This window comes from Gallus gallus, chromosome 4, assembly GCF_016699485.2.
Source record: "Gallus gallus isolate bGalGal1 chromosome 4, bGalGal1.mat.broiler.GRCg7b, whole genome shotgun sequence".
NCBI classification, from domain to species: Eukaryota; Metazoa; Chordata; class Aves; order Galliformes; family Phasianidae; genus Gallus; species Gallus gallus.
The window spans coordinates 64,920,978-64,936,128 of NC_052535.1; the positions used below are offsets into that span (position 1 = coordinate 64,920,978).

A 15,151-nucleotide genomic window follows, 5' to 3' on the forward strand; every position below is an offset into this window, starting at 1 on the left:
ATTGACATTTTGTTTTCATTCTGTAATGGGGCTTAGATGGGATCTTTTGAAACATATACAAAGAGATTGCTTCTAAATAGCCACTCGGCTGAGATGGAGCCAAGGCACCCTGATGCATGAGGAAGTTCATTCCTCCGCAGTTTGGCCAGAAATTCCATCCTGGCACCACTACTTTTCCACAAAAGCTTTTCACCCTCTGCTTTCAATTTTCCGTCAATAATAATAATAATAATAATCATCTTGCAAAATAAATAAATAAATAGAACCAAATCTTTAGGAGAATAGGGACCCCATACTTCAAACTTCATGCTGGGACCTGAGACCTCATGTAGAAGAAACTAAAAGTTGATTTCACACCCGTATTTCTACTGTAAGATTTGAGACGCTGTATGTGGAACAGCTTGGACTGAACAAAATTAGTTACAGCATGTAAGAAAGTGTTCACAGTACATACCAAGAGAAAATATTTCCCACAGCAGAATGCCATAAGACCAGACATCACTTAATGTTGTGTACAGATTGTCAAAAATGCTTTCAGGTGCCATCCATTTTACTGGGAGGAAGGTCTGTAGCAGAAAGAAATAAACCCCAAACCACATAGATTAGTCATTAAAGAAATGCTTCCTGTTACAACTGTTGTTTGACAGTTGGGATTAGCTTCTCTTTAATAAGAAAAACTTGTGAACATGGCTAGATGTATTTTTAATTCTATGTCGCATGGAGATATCAGGATTAGAAGCAATGCTACTCTTTGCTCCCCACAAGAATTTATTAAACTACAACTGTATTCATTTTCTCACTAGCAAATGTGTAGGCTGATTGGAGGTATAATGCAAAGGGTGGCACTGATGATCTAGATCCGATATGTCATTGATGGATGTGTTATTACTCTACATAGTGACAGATCCTTAATTTATCCGCTCACAAAACTTGCCAGTTAAAATTTAAGCCCGTGAAGCACTAAGTGAGGCCAAAGAGCTTTCCAGCTTTCAAGCAATCTTAGGAAAGTCACAAGAATTAATGAACTGGAGAAAAATTGTTCTCAAGAGTGCTCATCTCAGCAGTTAATTAGTGTAACCAATACTGCTAACCAGCATTTAAGGCTGACACTTCTCATTGCAGTTAAAGCAGAGCTTGGGAGATTAAGAAATACATACGCTGCCCTTGGAGACATAGTTGGAATCATGCATGATGTCTCTAGCCAACCCAAAGTCGCAGATCTTCACGATTTTGCCTTGAGCCAGAAGGACATTACGAGCTGCCAAGTCACGGTGTACGCACTGCATGGAGAGAAATTAAGTCTTTCAAGGACGTGCTAATTCCTGGAGGGCTGTTTCACTTCCAGAGCTCTCTGAAAACACCCAGATCATGTTGGCTTTCTGGGCAAAGTCTTAACAAGCCCTTCTTCTACTGCACAGGCACCAATACTGCCCACTAACAGAGTCAGGGAGGCATGATTCCTCAGAAACAGAGGGGCCTCGTGCATTTACAACAGTGGAAAGGGTGTAAAAGTGATGCCTGTCCTCTCCACCCATGGTGTGCTTATGATTGTGCTTGCACCACACTGGCCTGTGCTTGGATGGATCCTCCACCCAGACCCTGTAAAGATCCACCACTGGATCTAGGACCCTGGCTTTACCAATGACACAGGCTGCAAATGAGGAAGAGCATGCTGCTTTGATTTCTCAAATCATGGCAATTTCAGTTTCCAGGTAAGTTAAAAATGGTAAGTTAAAAATGGCTAGAATCCCAAATCATGGTTATATTGTATTTGTTTTCAGAATCTAAACTGAAACCCATAGTTGAGACATTTGGACATTTCTTGCATTTTTACTTACTGTTTTATTTACTTACATTTTTAGAAGCCAAGAATTCCATTCCCCGTGCAACCTGGTAGGTGAAGCTTAGCAAATCCAGTAGGCTTAGACCCTCCGAACCGTCATCTGAAAGAAGGTTTTTTACTTCTGATTCTATTGAAAAAGAGAGAAAAGTAGATATACGTTTGTGCTGCAAAGTGTGAAAGCAGCATCCATTTCCTCTACCTGTCATGATTCTGAGCTGATGACTTTAACAGACTGCCATGAGCAGAACAGTCTTCACAATAACTAACCACTGCTGATGTCTGCATCGGTTGCTGACACATACTGCCTTTAGTGTTAAATATAACATTTGCTTTTTCTCCTGTCTGTATTTTTTTCCCCACAAAATTGCAGGAAAAAAAGGAGTTTAAAAGGCCCACTGAAGTGTTACGCAGGTTGTTTATAATACTCTGTGTGTGGTTCAAAAATATTTACCAGTTTTTTTTGCATACACGTACATTCTTATCCACTTACTCTTTCTGAACACTGCTGTATTTCCCAACGAGTATTCATTGGAACAGATCCAATACCAGCAAAAAGGATCAGGAATTCTATGGCAACTTATCTTATATTTTTTTTATGAAAGATGTCGGCAGAAAAACAGTCATGATTCTGTGATTCATTTATCCCTACTGTCCTAGAGCACAATAGGGAGTACGTTAGTCTGCCATGTAAATCTGGGGCTGGCTATGCTTCAGTTCCTGGGGCCCAGAGCCAGAAGTCACTGTGCCTATTTTTAAGTAAAGCATATTTAGATTCTGAGAAAAGGAACAGGGAATAGGATGTATTCATTATCCTCATTACATAATCCAGGAAAGTATTTGGGATTGTTGCACATTTGGTGTCAGTTAATGTGAAATGTAAGTGGAAACAGAGCAATATAAATTACTATTATTGTTGTTCATTCCTACTGCTCAGAATCTTGCAGACTACAAGACTAATGAAACCACTGCCTCCAAAGAATGTCTGCAGCCCCACTGCAGAATACGGCCCCTAAGCACTTCAGTACAGAAGCAAACACACTGCCCCAGCAGCACGTAGTGCCACTACAGCACACTGACAGTCACAGAAACACAGAATCATAAGGCACCAGCTTTTAGCTTATAGTTGATACTCATATGAGTACAGAACACAGTTGAGTAGTTCACACCCATGTCATAAATGGCAAAAATCAGACGTGTTTATTTGTGTTAGCGATGCATGCAAACGGGACAACTCTATGTTACCTGACAAAGATTTCTTCTTATATGAAGCAGGTCGATCATATACAGATCTCTGAATATCAGAGTATTTAGATCCCTCCTTCCTTTCCAGCATTGGCACATACTGAGTGGTATCAGCTTGTTTCATATCCATATATTCTCCGGTGTTTTCAAATGATAAAATCACATAGCTGAAATTAAAAAGAATAAAAAATAAGCAGTTGTATCACCTATCAGGGAAGGTAGCTTCGCTGCCATAGTATCATATATTCTAACAGTTCTTAGGACACACGCATTTGCATTGGTAAGAAATACAAGAGTTTAAGAGCTGACTTATTGATAGGGAACATATAAGAATCCTGCATTACAACACAGCCATGTATTACCACATGCGCATTACCACAGACTACAGTAGTTGAACCTGTACAAGTGCTTCAAACTTGTCCTTTTGTCAACAGTCGGGTATATATCCATGTATCTATATATCTTGTCTAACTTCCAGCAGTCCCACTGAAGTCAGCTATTACTACCTAGGGTGTTTAGTTCTAGGAGTTCAAAAAGACAGATCAGTTTATTCACTCACACAATTTGCATCAAACCCCGTTAAGCTGAGCAAACCCATGCTCAGATGAGTAGTCCCAGATGGACCTGGCTACTGAGTCAGTTGGTCTATTTGCCAATGTGGCTTTTTGAAGGAATTTCTGACCCCTTCTTAATCCCGGCTGATGTTATGACATTGCTTGATTGCTGAATGCATCATGACAAGCTTCCTCCACCATCATCTGGCAAAAGCTGCTTGAAACAATACATTGAGACTAGCTAGGCCATTAGTAGATAAAGGAGCATGTCTGAACACAGAGAGCAACCTCTGTCATGTTGTTTGAAGGGAACGGGTTTTAAAAAGTGAAAATTTTCCAAACAGGAAAGAAGGAAATCAGATAGCTGTGCTTTACCTGTAGTACTTCAATGGACAGAGAGAAAAGGACGTCTACACAGAAAGGAGAAGCTCTAGGCTGTGCTTTCTTAATGGAAACGTGCTTTGGGACCTCAGGATCAGATAGGGAAGAGGGAATGGAGAGACAGCATTGACTGTGTGCTCCAGAGATGCTGGAAAAAGGCAGGTGCAGGACTGCTGTTGTCCTGTAAAGATAGTGGCTTTTTCTCTAAATCTGTACATCTCTCACACTACTTTGGGCAGAGTGGAATTTGCTTAAAAGGTCTGCAAACTCTGTGTGTTGTGTTCTCCTGTATATCCTATTTAGAAGGAAGGCTGTAAGAAGCTGTGTCTATGGAGAATATGCAGTGGTCCTGGGGCTATGGGCATCTGCACAGAGGAAATATGGATCTAGGATGCATGTCAGGCATACTGAACAGAAGCTGCTGAAATCTTTTTATATCTAACAATACTGATAAACAAAAGCCCATTGAGATGAATTAGGGAGAGCTCTGAATCAAGGACCGAAGGGAAAAGAATAAGAGTTAGTAATGCTATTCCTTGCGTTGTACGTCATACATTTTTTTTCCCCTCTTTCCCACCTTCTTGTGCTTTCATCAGCTGGGTTCATCCCAAAAATATCCAGATCTTTCTTTGGTTTCTCTGGATGTCGGCTGAGGAAGTTGTCCCTGTTCTTGTGCAGATAGTTCACCAAATCACCGTAAAAGCAGTATTCAGTGATTATGTAAATAGGACCTGATGAAATAAGGCAAAATAATGCATCTTTCAAAAATGACAGCTCCCAAAGACAGCAGAAAATCAAATCTAGAACATGAAGATTACTAGGAGTTAATACATTTTAATTTATTAAGTTATGACTGTAACTACTGCCAAATAACAAGTAGGCTTGTGAAATCTCATATTTATTTATATTTAATGTTAAGGTCAATCACATTTGATATATGTGTGATTATTAAACAGTGGATGACAGCTCCACAGCAAGCTTCCATTTAATCAGCCAAACCCACCTGATTTCGTACAAGCTCCAAGCAGGTTCACAATATTCAGGTGGGGCCCAAGATGTGTCATTATCTTCAGTTCAGACATGAGCGCCTGTTTTTCACTGGATCTAGCTGTAGCTGTTGAAAAAGCACACCCACCACTGAGTGAGAGCAAGCACCATCTTCACAATAACCATTGATCTCTCTTTGCTTGCCTCAGAAGAACATTTCTAAAATTATTTCTTGAAGAAGACTGTGTCCTTTTCTCGGCAATGGGACTTTGTAAGACTTGGAGAAGAGTCATAAGTCATAGAATTATAGAATCATTAAGGTTGAAAAAGACCTCTAAGATCATCTAGTCCAACCATCCACTTACCATCAATTTTGCCCACTGAACCATATCCCTAAGTACCACATCTGCATGTTTCTTGAACACCTAATGAATGACATCAGCTCTGCTGATGGAGACCTCTTTCATGGGGCAGAAGATACGAAAGGCAGGAGGAGAAACATAAAATAACCTGGTTGAGAAGCATCATAAGTAACAAAAGGCCTTCAGATATCCATCAGGAAAGAGGACTTATTTGATCTGTCTCAAAAGCTGACCCAGTCTGTTTGACCTTTTCCAGGGGTACATTGAATTGCTTGCATGGCACAGAGGCACTTTGCAAGCTGCTTTTTTCAGGACTAGAAAATTCCTCCTGGCTCTTGAACAACTGGTACAAACCAGCTCCATCCACACTGCAGGGAGATTTGAAGGTTCAGATATGGAGAGGCTATTTATACACAAGCAGTACTCAAATAACCCAATGGGAACATGCACCAACTTGAATGGAAAATGGAATGGTGATAACTTACGTTTCAGCATTTTCACGGCTACTTTCATCACAGGTTGAGAACGACTCAATCCATATGCTGTCCCTTCCACCACTTTTCCAAATGCACCAGAACCAAGGATTCGACCTGAACATGAGGAAGAGCATTTTTAATTCCAGTGTGTATCAGCAATTAGCTTCATTTCCTTCTGCCATTTCTCGTCAGGATATGAGTACACTCACTTAAACAGGACACTGGTGTTGTTAATAATAATAATAATAATAGTAATAATAATAATGTGATGTTATTAAACAGAAAATGCAAATATATTTTAAAGAAATTAAGTACAATTCCTAAATAAAAGCAAGAAAGCAAGCATTAGAAGCACATATATATGTGGGAGCTTGGAGGAGAGGAGCTCTGAGAAACAATGCAGTTCGTACAAACTTGTCCCTTATTCTCCCCTCCCACCCTCACCCTTCCTAAGCATTGAACTTCCTATGTCTAAACTTGCCTCAGTCAGTATCTGACTACAGTACAGTTGTGCCCTTCACTTCAGATCTGAACTGGGCTCTCCTGCTGTGGTTTTAGGCTGCTACACTGATGCTGATACAGCTAGCAACAAGACAGGCTGAAGACAATCAGCAGCACATTTAGAAACAGACAAGCAGGACCATCAGTAATCTGAAGGAAGTTGAAACACATATTGATCACATATGAGGGAAACTCCTCTGAAGTTTAATGTACAAGTGTGTTTCATCTGGTTGAATAAATTTTATTGCAAATTTCCAAGTGCTATGATGAAACAGCTAATGTTTACACACATTTACTCTTCTCACAAATCAATTTAGACAAAAAGTTTTGATTATGATATCCTGTCTTCTATTATGGATGCAGCGTGCAGAAGAATTGTGTATAGATGGAGCAGAATTATAGAGAAGTATGAAGTGCACAAACATAATCCAAAATACTAGAATTCATTGATTCCATATTGGACAGCAAGTTCATTAAGGCAACATTTATTCAGTGAACAAGCCCCTCTATGAGCTCCAGATGCCAGGGCATTTTCATATTCCCAGTGAGCTCTTTCATTTCATTTCTTTGTTTTTTAACTTCCAACATGAGGAGATCATATAGGGCTTTTTATTGTGGAGATAAATGGCATTTTGTCTATGATGTTCACTTGCAGTTTGAACTTTCTGCCTTTTACACATCTGAAGGTGTTACCTGGCATGCAATACCACATGTTTCTGTTATCCTAAGGCTACAGCCCATACTTTTATTGCATACACTCTTCAGGAAAAAAGTTTCCAGCTGAAAATAAATATCTACATCATTAGCAAGCACAAGAAATGGTGCGTGCTTAAACGGGTTACAGCTAAGAACCTCTCCAAGATCATGACAGTGTAGTTTGTCATGCACACGAAGATCATGCCGTTTCTTCTCAAGATTCCTATGCTCCAAAGGTTATTCTTTCCAGTCAGCCAGGATGTGAGAAATCTTCCCACTAAATTTCAGACTAATTCAAACAACCTGAAATTTGGCCCCTGAAATTTTTCAGCCCGAAAATCTGGGAGCCACATGGCAGGATGCAGCCCTTCAGAAAGTGATCGCGTTTGCTGATGCTCCTTGATCTTCTTGTCTTCACGAGCCAATTCCTCCCCAAACCATGAAACACGCATCTCCCTCCCGTCCCTCGGCCCAGCCTGAGTGCATTCAGAGGCGGGGGGAGCGCTTCCGGAGTGACAGGGAGCTATTACTGCTATTCCCCTTTTCACCCCTCTCCACGCACATCCCATCTGTTCTGCACTTGAAATTCAGAGCCAGGTGGGAGCTGACTGCTCACAAGTTGGAAACATCTGTAATGCAACCAGCTCCATCACTTTCTGGATGTCCAGGCCTTCAGCACAGACCAAAATTAAATCGTGTATTTATTATTCTTGGTATAAAGGCACGACTGGGATCTCCCTGCTGGAGGAACAGGATTGCTTCTCTGTGACAGGGATGTTGTGCAGACTGCATCACTTCCAAGCTCCTGAAGCTTCTGGAGGAATGGTACTCGGGGTGAGAGCTAATTTCAGTCCAACCTCTGCCCAGGTCTGCAGTGTCTGCTGAGAACAGTGCAGAGGTGCCATGTTTCTGATCTAGAGGACACGCCTACAAATATGAAGTCCCAAGCACAGTGTTCTCAACCAGGCTGCTCTTTGGCTAAAATTACACTTGGATTCACTCCATACCGAACCATAACTTTCTTGACAAATACCAAAAGCCAAACATGCTTTATAATCTATACTCAGCTTCTAGACTCATGAGAAATTAGGTACCACATCCCCAAATGCTATAAACCTTGAACCTTAACTTGCCTTTTGCAAGCTGCAAATGGAGATGGGTCTGATTCTATCTATTAGACCAGTATTTCATTTTATGAAGTGCACTGTGACAAACAGGTTGTTTGTTAGGAAGTGATGGAAGCAACTCAGCAGCCACTACTGCCATCCCAAAAACCCTGAGATCCCACAGCACTCAGGTCCCTCTCCTCACAGGGCCCTGCTCTCTGCCTCCTCAGCTGAAGGAGGATGAGCAGGCACACAAAAAGCTCACTGTATTATCCAATTTCTTGTTGTTGCACATCTCCCAGTCCTGTGCTGGCTGCTGGGTGTTTTAAATAGCAGAGTACTGCACACACAGTGGAGAGGGGATAGCAAAGGGAAAAGTGCAATGTAACTCTAATTTATTAATTGAAACTCCAGCCAGACAACATTCAGAGTTGGCATTTAATGCTGCTCTACACTCCAGGCACTACTAGCTGGAAAAAAAAGGAAAGAAAAACCATATACACAAATAAATACCAGCTGGCTTACTCAGCTAGAGTGGGAAGCACTCATCTGAATGAGCCAAAATGTTTTTTCATTCTCCTTCAGAGCCTCCTTGAGTTAAAGGTGTGATTCCTTTGCTGCCATCTTCCATTTCAATAAGGGAAAACCCACACAGACCAGAATTATCAGACCCAGAAACAAAACAGGTCCTCATCAGCCTGATAGGAAACATTTAAAAAGGCAAAAATGCCAGCAGAGAAATGTTAACCATGTCAAGAAGAATGCTTGAGTAGTACCGTTTGTTAACGGGACACGCAGCACCAGTGTTTAAAGCTCTGATTGTCATGAATGTACTTGTAAACAGGAAAGCACTGAAGGAGACTGGTGCTCATGAGTCAGAGGGAGACAAAGTCACAGCGGTGGTCTGTTAACTCAGATCTGACAAATCCTATTTAGGCAGATAATTAAAGTCTGAGTTGTAATAAAATAATTCCATTAAACATTCACCCTCTCCTAGTTTTCAATTAGCAACACGAATTTAATCAGAGGAAGTCATTCCTGAGCCAGAAAAAAATTGTGCCTCTTCTTTTAAGAATTAGCATCAATTCTTTCTCTGTGGTGGGGCAAGGAGAAATACAGCAGGGGAATGCATTCTATAAACAACATCAAACAAAAAATCTCCCTTCAGTTCTCTTCTCCTGCATTTTTTGTATGCAGCTTGATGCACTGACACCTCCAAGAGGGGGCTGATTCGTGCATTTAAAGCACTCTCTGGATAGAACATTAAAATTGTTTATAATCACTACAGTTTCAACTGATGTAAGCGACAAATCGGGCCGGTTAGCTGAATTCTGTATGAACTCTAACGCAGGGACAACAAAACAAGAAAGCAAAGGCGGAAGGAAGAAGGGCAGTAGGCACAAAAACACATTATGCAGTTACTCAGCAATTTTATATGCACATCATGGATTAATAATTTAAAAAATATTTCTAATAAAACTATATAACTACTTGCAGGTTTCCCTTGGCCTCTCCACATAAACATAAATGTCTTGCAAATTAAAAATACTGATTCACTTCTCGTGGGTGTCTTAGCAGCAGTGACTGTTGGAGCTGGAATTTAACTCTGTCAAGGGCCACTTAAGACATGTTGAGATGGGTACTGCTCATCTGGAGCACTGCAGTGCTGGAATGAAGGTGTAGGAAACACTGACACAAGTTGCTAGAGGCTGACACCAATGCAGAAGAAGGGGAAATGGAAGGAGAACGATGGAAAACAGATAAAGAGAGACTCTGGCTTCCATGGCCACGAGGAAACTTACCAAGCACTAACCCATCTCGAGGAAACTCCCATCTGGAGTCATAAGGTAGCTGCATTGGGTCCACATAAATGTATTCATGGCCATCGGGGCTGATAGACTCAATGACTCTCCATCTTATCTCATATCTTGGCTTCTGCAAAGCATATTGAATGTAATCATTAGTCTTATATCTGACTTGAGATCAAAACCCAACAGGGCTCAGCATCCAAACTGAAATACTTCTTTCTAGATTACCTGTTTCCAGATGATGACCAGGACAATCAGTGAAATTATCACAATCACCAGCAGTACTAAGACAGCAGCAGCCACCGTCAGTTCTGATCGCAAGGCTGTGGAGTAAAAAGACAGGCCATATTTTCCTCCTGAGCCATCAAAACATGACACATGCACAAGACACCCATCTCCCACACCTTTGTAGATCCCACGTCCTACAGACGTGGAAAGAGCACCTGCGACTGGTAACTGTAAAGCCTCTCTGAGGTCAGAGCTATACTGTCTTCTTTGTTTAGAAGAACACCTCATGACCAATCATGATAAAATGATAAAATGAATCAGATATGCCATAAAGAAAGACCTGTAAAATGCCTCATTCTCATATATTCCTGGGTGAATAAAACCCATTTTCATTTATTTTTATTTGCAGCAGTTTATGTTTTTATCTACTAAGCTTTCTTATAGACTAAAATGAGGTGTGTTAATGGGAGGTCAAGCTGGCTGCTGTAATCTCACAGAAGGACAAGGCAAACTCACTGGGAGCCACAAGTTTCAGTTCCCGAGTAACAGCTCCAAGGTCGTTTCTTGCTACACATCTCACAGCCAGGGTTTCTTCTACCTTCTGGAAGGTCACCTGGCTTTCCACCATATTCCTCTCATCCAGGTGGGCTTCCATGTGTATATCAGAGATATTGTTAGTCAGAAGAGTCCAGGAAGTGTCATTGCTGCATCTGCAGAGAGTAACAGTGGAAACACGTGTTGGGGGTAGGTGTGGATAAAGAGTCACCACAGTAGGAATCATTTTTCCTATGCCTTTCTTCTGTCAATTATAATTTTAAAGACCAGAAATGCTTAAGACCACCTCTGTGAAAAGCCTGCATTGTTCTTTCATTGGAATAATCAGCCTTCTGGTCCTGATTATTGCTGACACTTTGAAAATTTGATAACATAGCCCAGTGGGTCCAGCAGAGATAGATCTTGGTGCTACTGAGTATCCTGTAGAGTTATAGCAGTGGATGGATCTCTACTTCTACCTGAATATTTCATGCCATAAAAGGCTTCCTGGGGCAGGGCTAAGAGGACAACTGTCCCAGGTGGCAGGAGAAGATTTTAGTGCAATGGGAGTGGAGCACAGCTGGGAGGTCCCAGGGCTCCTAGCCTCCTTTCATGTTTAGTCTCCTTTTCCTTGGCGTATACAGACTCCTGGGGAGAGCTCAGCAGTTCCCAACAGCTACAGAAGGAAACAGTCTAGAACCAGCAAAACCAGGAATCATTACTACATATGTCTAGAAATCTTAGAAGGTGAAAGTTATAATCTGGGGGGAAATAGTTCAAGTGAAAATTTAGAAGCATACAAGAGTGTTAATGAGGCATCTGAGCTACCTGTGAAGTAGCAGGAGCCCACAGAATGGAGGGACAGGTAGCTTTAAGGTCTACTATATTCAATTATTGAACACAAAACTTTTATCAAAGTTAAATGGATGCATTGTGTATTCTTCTATAGGCCATAATCACTAGGAAGGGTACTGAAAACCTCTCAAAATATAAGCAGTGTGTCTCTGAAAAGACATCAGAATTATGGCTTACTGGCCCTTGATGAGGAAAACATGGTACGATAACTAATAATGTTAAGCTAGCCAAGAACAAAGCAGTCATGTTTTAGACAACAAAGCTCCTCTTCTTACTTTTTAATGTCCTTGCAAACCAACCATTCCACATCAGGAAGCGGGGTACCTTCAGCCAAGCACCTCACCGTCTGCCTGCCAGCAGAGCCTTGGTGGTCGTCCATGAGGTCTAAGATCAAGGCTGGAACTGGAAAGGAGTCAGGAATTTGTTAAAACATTCAACAGGGTCTAAGAAAGCAGCCTGAAATTTCAAACAAAGCAGGGCAGGTATTGTTTGTCTGACACCTTAGTGGCAGCTAGAGCCACTTGGCCAGGAGGTCTCTGTCTGCTGAGGAACATGGGGTATCCCAGGCTAGAGCCATGAAAAGAAAGCGCTGTGTGTATGCCACGTCCTCATGTCATGCTAAATGAGTTATCGTTCCTGCTGTCAGCTGGAATAACTTAGACAGGAGGATAAAGTTTCTTTCTGGCACAAGGCCAGTGCAGAAGTCAAAGCCAGGATTAGAGTACAAGAGCTGTGAGGACTCAGCACACATGCACCGCTCCAGACAGCCCAGTTCACACTCCTCTTATCTTCATAGCCCAGGCAATCCAGTACTCGTTGTTGACCCCATGCATAAGTGGATCAAATGCATGCTGTGGCCCATCAGTTCTGGTGAGGAAGGCTTTGGGAGCCCTTACCTTGTATTAGCAACGAGAAGGTGTATCTCTTAATCTCATCTTCATTTTCAGCAACCAAAGTATAGTACCCACTGTCTTCTTCCTTGGCCCGGATCAATTTTAGTACACTTTGAAACCTGCAGAAATGACAGTTCTGGTTTGTATTTTTGTATGTTTACATTTTGTTTGTATGTTTAAAGCAGGCATAAAAAATCTACTTCAGTGCAACATATAATCTGGATACACGGACATTATAATGTGCTGACACTCAGCATTTCTGGCATGCCTTTGCACTAAAATCGTTGTTCAAACAGTAAACAGTTACCAAAACACAACCAAGAAAGAAGTGAGTTCTACTAGATTCTGCTTGGCTCCAACGAAGAATGCGATGTTTTCGGAAATAGCTAAAGATGATTGGAGTGAAGATTTCTTGGAGAGACTGAAGAGGGTTAGTACCCAGAATCCAAGATTTGTATGGTTTGGAGATGTTAATGTTATTAAGGCATTACCCTCTAGAGCAGAAAACATAGGATTTTTAAATGTTATTGAGGAAGAAGCAACAAACCGCAGTGGAAAGAGAAAGCAGAAGTTCTCAGGTTTCTAGGGGAGAAACACTCAAGCCATCGTGGCAAAGTAAGATTCATAAGAGTATTTTTACCGTGTTTCCTGGACTCTGTTTGAACTAGTAACAATCTCAGTAAGGTTTTCAATCAGAGTCACATTATCCTTCAACCAGTACATTTTTGGAGCGGGGTACGCCTGCACATCGACGACAAAATTTTTGACTTCATGTAGATTGACAGCTTCCAAAGGGCTAAATTGAGGCTCTAGATGAATGAACCCTTTGTCTGTAAATGAAAAAGCCATGCATGAACAATGCTGCGCAGCATTTTTCAAGAAGAGTGTTTTCCAACACATTAATAATTTTTGGACACTGAAATCAGACTATACCATGAACTGTAATGACTACTTTCTTATTTTCCTTAACCTCCTTGGTTGCATGTCGGGCAGTACATTCATAATCCCCTGTGTCTTTCACTGATGCGTCAGGTATGGTCAACGTGTAAACCAACTTCTGTGATGGGACTTTGATATCATCAAGTTTTATCAGACCTTTTTCTTTCTGTAGTTTGGAGAAGGAAAAAAAAAAAAAAAACAACCTTACTTAAGTAAATAAGCTGAAAATTGAGGATTTGAGATGCCACTGGAGCAAGAGCAACTATCTGAACCTTGTATGCCAGAAGAATTGTTTATTCAATCAGGGATGTATTTTGAAGCCACAGGTCTGTCTATAAAAATAATGTCCTTCTGGGGGCAGCCACAGACCGATGAAGGGATTGAGAGCTCATATTTTGTTAATATGAAACAAAATATCATGCAAACTTTGGGTGAGCAGCCTGAAAGTGCATGTCACTGATTCTGCTACCCTCTCCTCAGATAGAAAAGCTGAGGGACATTTTTTGAGTTTTCTTTCTTTCGTTCCCCTAAGGAAGGGTGAAGTTTTATCCCCTCCACCAGACAAAAAGTAACCGTTTATTAGATGCTTTGTCCTCCCTGTTCTCAAAACAAGAATAATTTATTGGTAAGGAGAAGAATCCTGCAAGAGTAAGGATGGTGAGAATGGTCAACCACGGGAGGCTAGAATAAAAAACATTTTGCAGATAGTTTTGAAAGATGGCATATAGCAGAGGCTTTAATGTTTAATGTAGAAAACAGAACAAAATCTCACATCATTTATTCTTTTGGGATCTTAATTCACTCAAATAAAAGCTGCCATTTGGGATCACAATCAGGCAGTCATTTCTACTGCTCCATGCCCTGAGTTACCAGGTTTTTATATGGGATGCTCTGGAGTCTTCCACTGACAGGGACACTAACCAAATTTCACTCAATAAAGATGTTAAGCAGGTTTGAAGAGTTCTGAGGTTGTCTCAAAGTTTTATGGCTTTCTTACAACATCTTTTCTCATATGTTCTTTTTTTGTTTGAAAGTTCTCTTTAGTGAATAGTTACACTGACTGTAAGAGTCATTTAATTTACCCTGGCACAAGACGCAACTAAGGCTCTGAACTTGATTGCCCATCATTCTATATTATGCTGAAGAATCCAGGATTTAAGAGAGCTATTTTAGAGATTCACAGCCTCAGCAGTAGCACTGTGTGCAGATGTCTGACACACTCCTAGATCTTTCTGTTTCCACAACACTGCTTTTTCTGAGCCAGCACAAGACCTGAGAGGCAGCATTCCTCCCCTCTGTGCATGGGCTCCCAGTCACACCTCACCTTCCTCTCATGCTTTGCATACTTACTAACAATACTCTAACTTTTGATACCGCTTTCTTTTGTGGTACCCTGAAAGTAAAATAAATCAGTTTGGTTTTTTTTCCTCAGCCGTCCTCATTCAGAACAGAGATTATTTCCGACCCCCCCTTCTTCCTAATAAGTAACTATAAACATCCAAACAAACACAAACACACACACACAAAAAAACATTAGAGAGAGATTTACCACTTTCCCGGGATAATTCCACTGTAAATTAACCACCTCATTGTCAAAGACCACACAAGTTACTACGATGGTCTCGCCTGTTTTGTAGACAGTTTTCAGAGCTTCAATTTCAACCGGCAGCTGTGAAGTAGCTAAGAGAAGAGAGAGAGTGCCAATTTAGTTTAGAACAGCATGCGGCGTTCACATCGTGTGATTTC

General features: G+C 41.1%; 1 protein-coding gene across 2 annotated transcripts in view; it reads right to left on the bottom strand.

The window, feature by feature from the left end:
- Nucleotides 1–15,151, bottom strand: part of PDGFRA (platelet-derived growth factor receptor, alpha polypeptide) — a 34,555-nt gene that overhangs the window by 7,531 nt on the left and 11,873 nt on the right. For both annotated transcript variants that reach the window (NM_204749.3, XM_015285414.4), the window contains exons 5-19: nt 14,955–15,085; nt 13,400–13,571; nt 13,107–13,296; nt 12,470–12,585; nt 11,849–11,975; nt 10,701–10,894; nt 10,185–10,279; nt 9,951–10,083; nt 5,855–5,959; nt 5,024–5,134; nt 4,598–4,751; nt 3,086–3,252; nt 1,855–1,970; nt 1,158–1,280; nt 455–566 (exon numbers count right to left, since the gene is read on the bottom strand). In NM_204749.3, coding sequence (NP_990080.3) covers nt 455–566; nt 1,158–1,280; nt 1,855–1,970; nt 3,086–3,252; nt 4,598–4,751; nt 5,024–5,134; nt 5,855–5,959; nt 9,951–10,083; nt 10,185–10,279; nt 10,701–10,894; nt 11,849–11,975; nt 12,470–12,585; nt 13,107–13,296; nt 13,400–13,571; nt 14,955–15,085 — 2,046 coding nt within the window. The remainder of the gene's footprint in view (nt 1–454; nt 567–1,157; nt 1,281–1,854; nt 1,971–3,085; nt 3,253–4,597; nt 4,752–5,023; nt 5,135–5,854; nt 5,960–9,950; nt 10,084–10,184; nt 10,280–10,700; nt 10,895–11,848; nt 11,976–12,469; nt 12,586–13,106; nt 13,297–13,399; nt 13,572–14,954; nt 15,086–15,151) is intronic.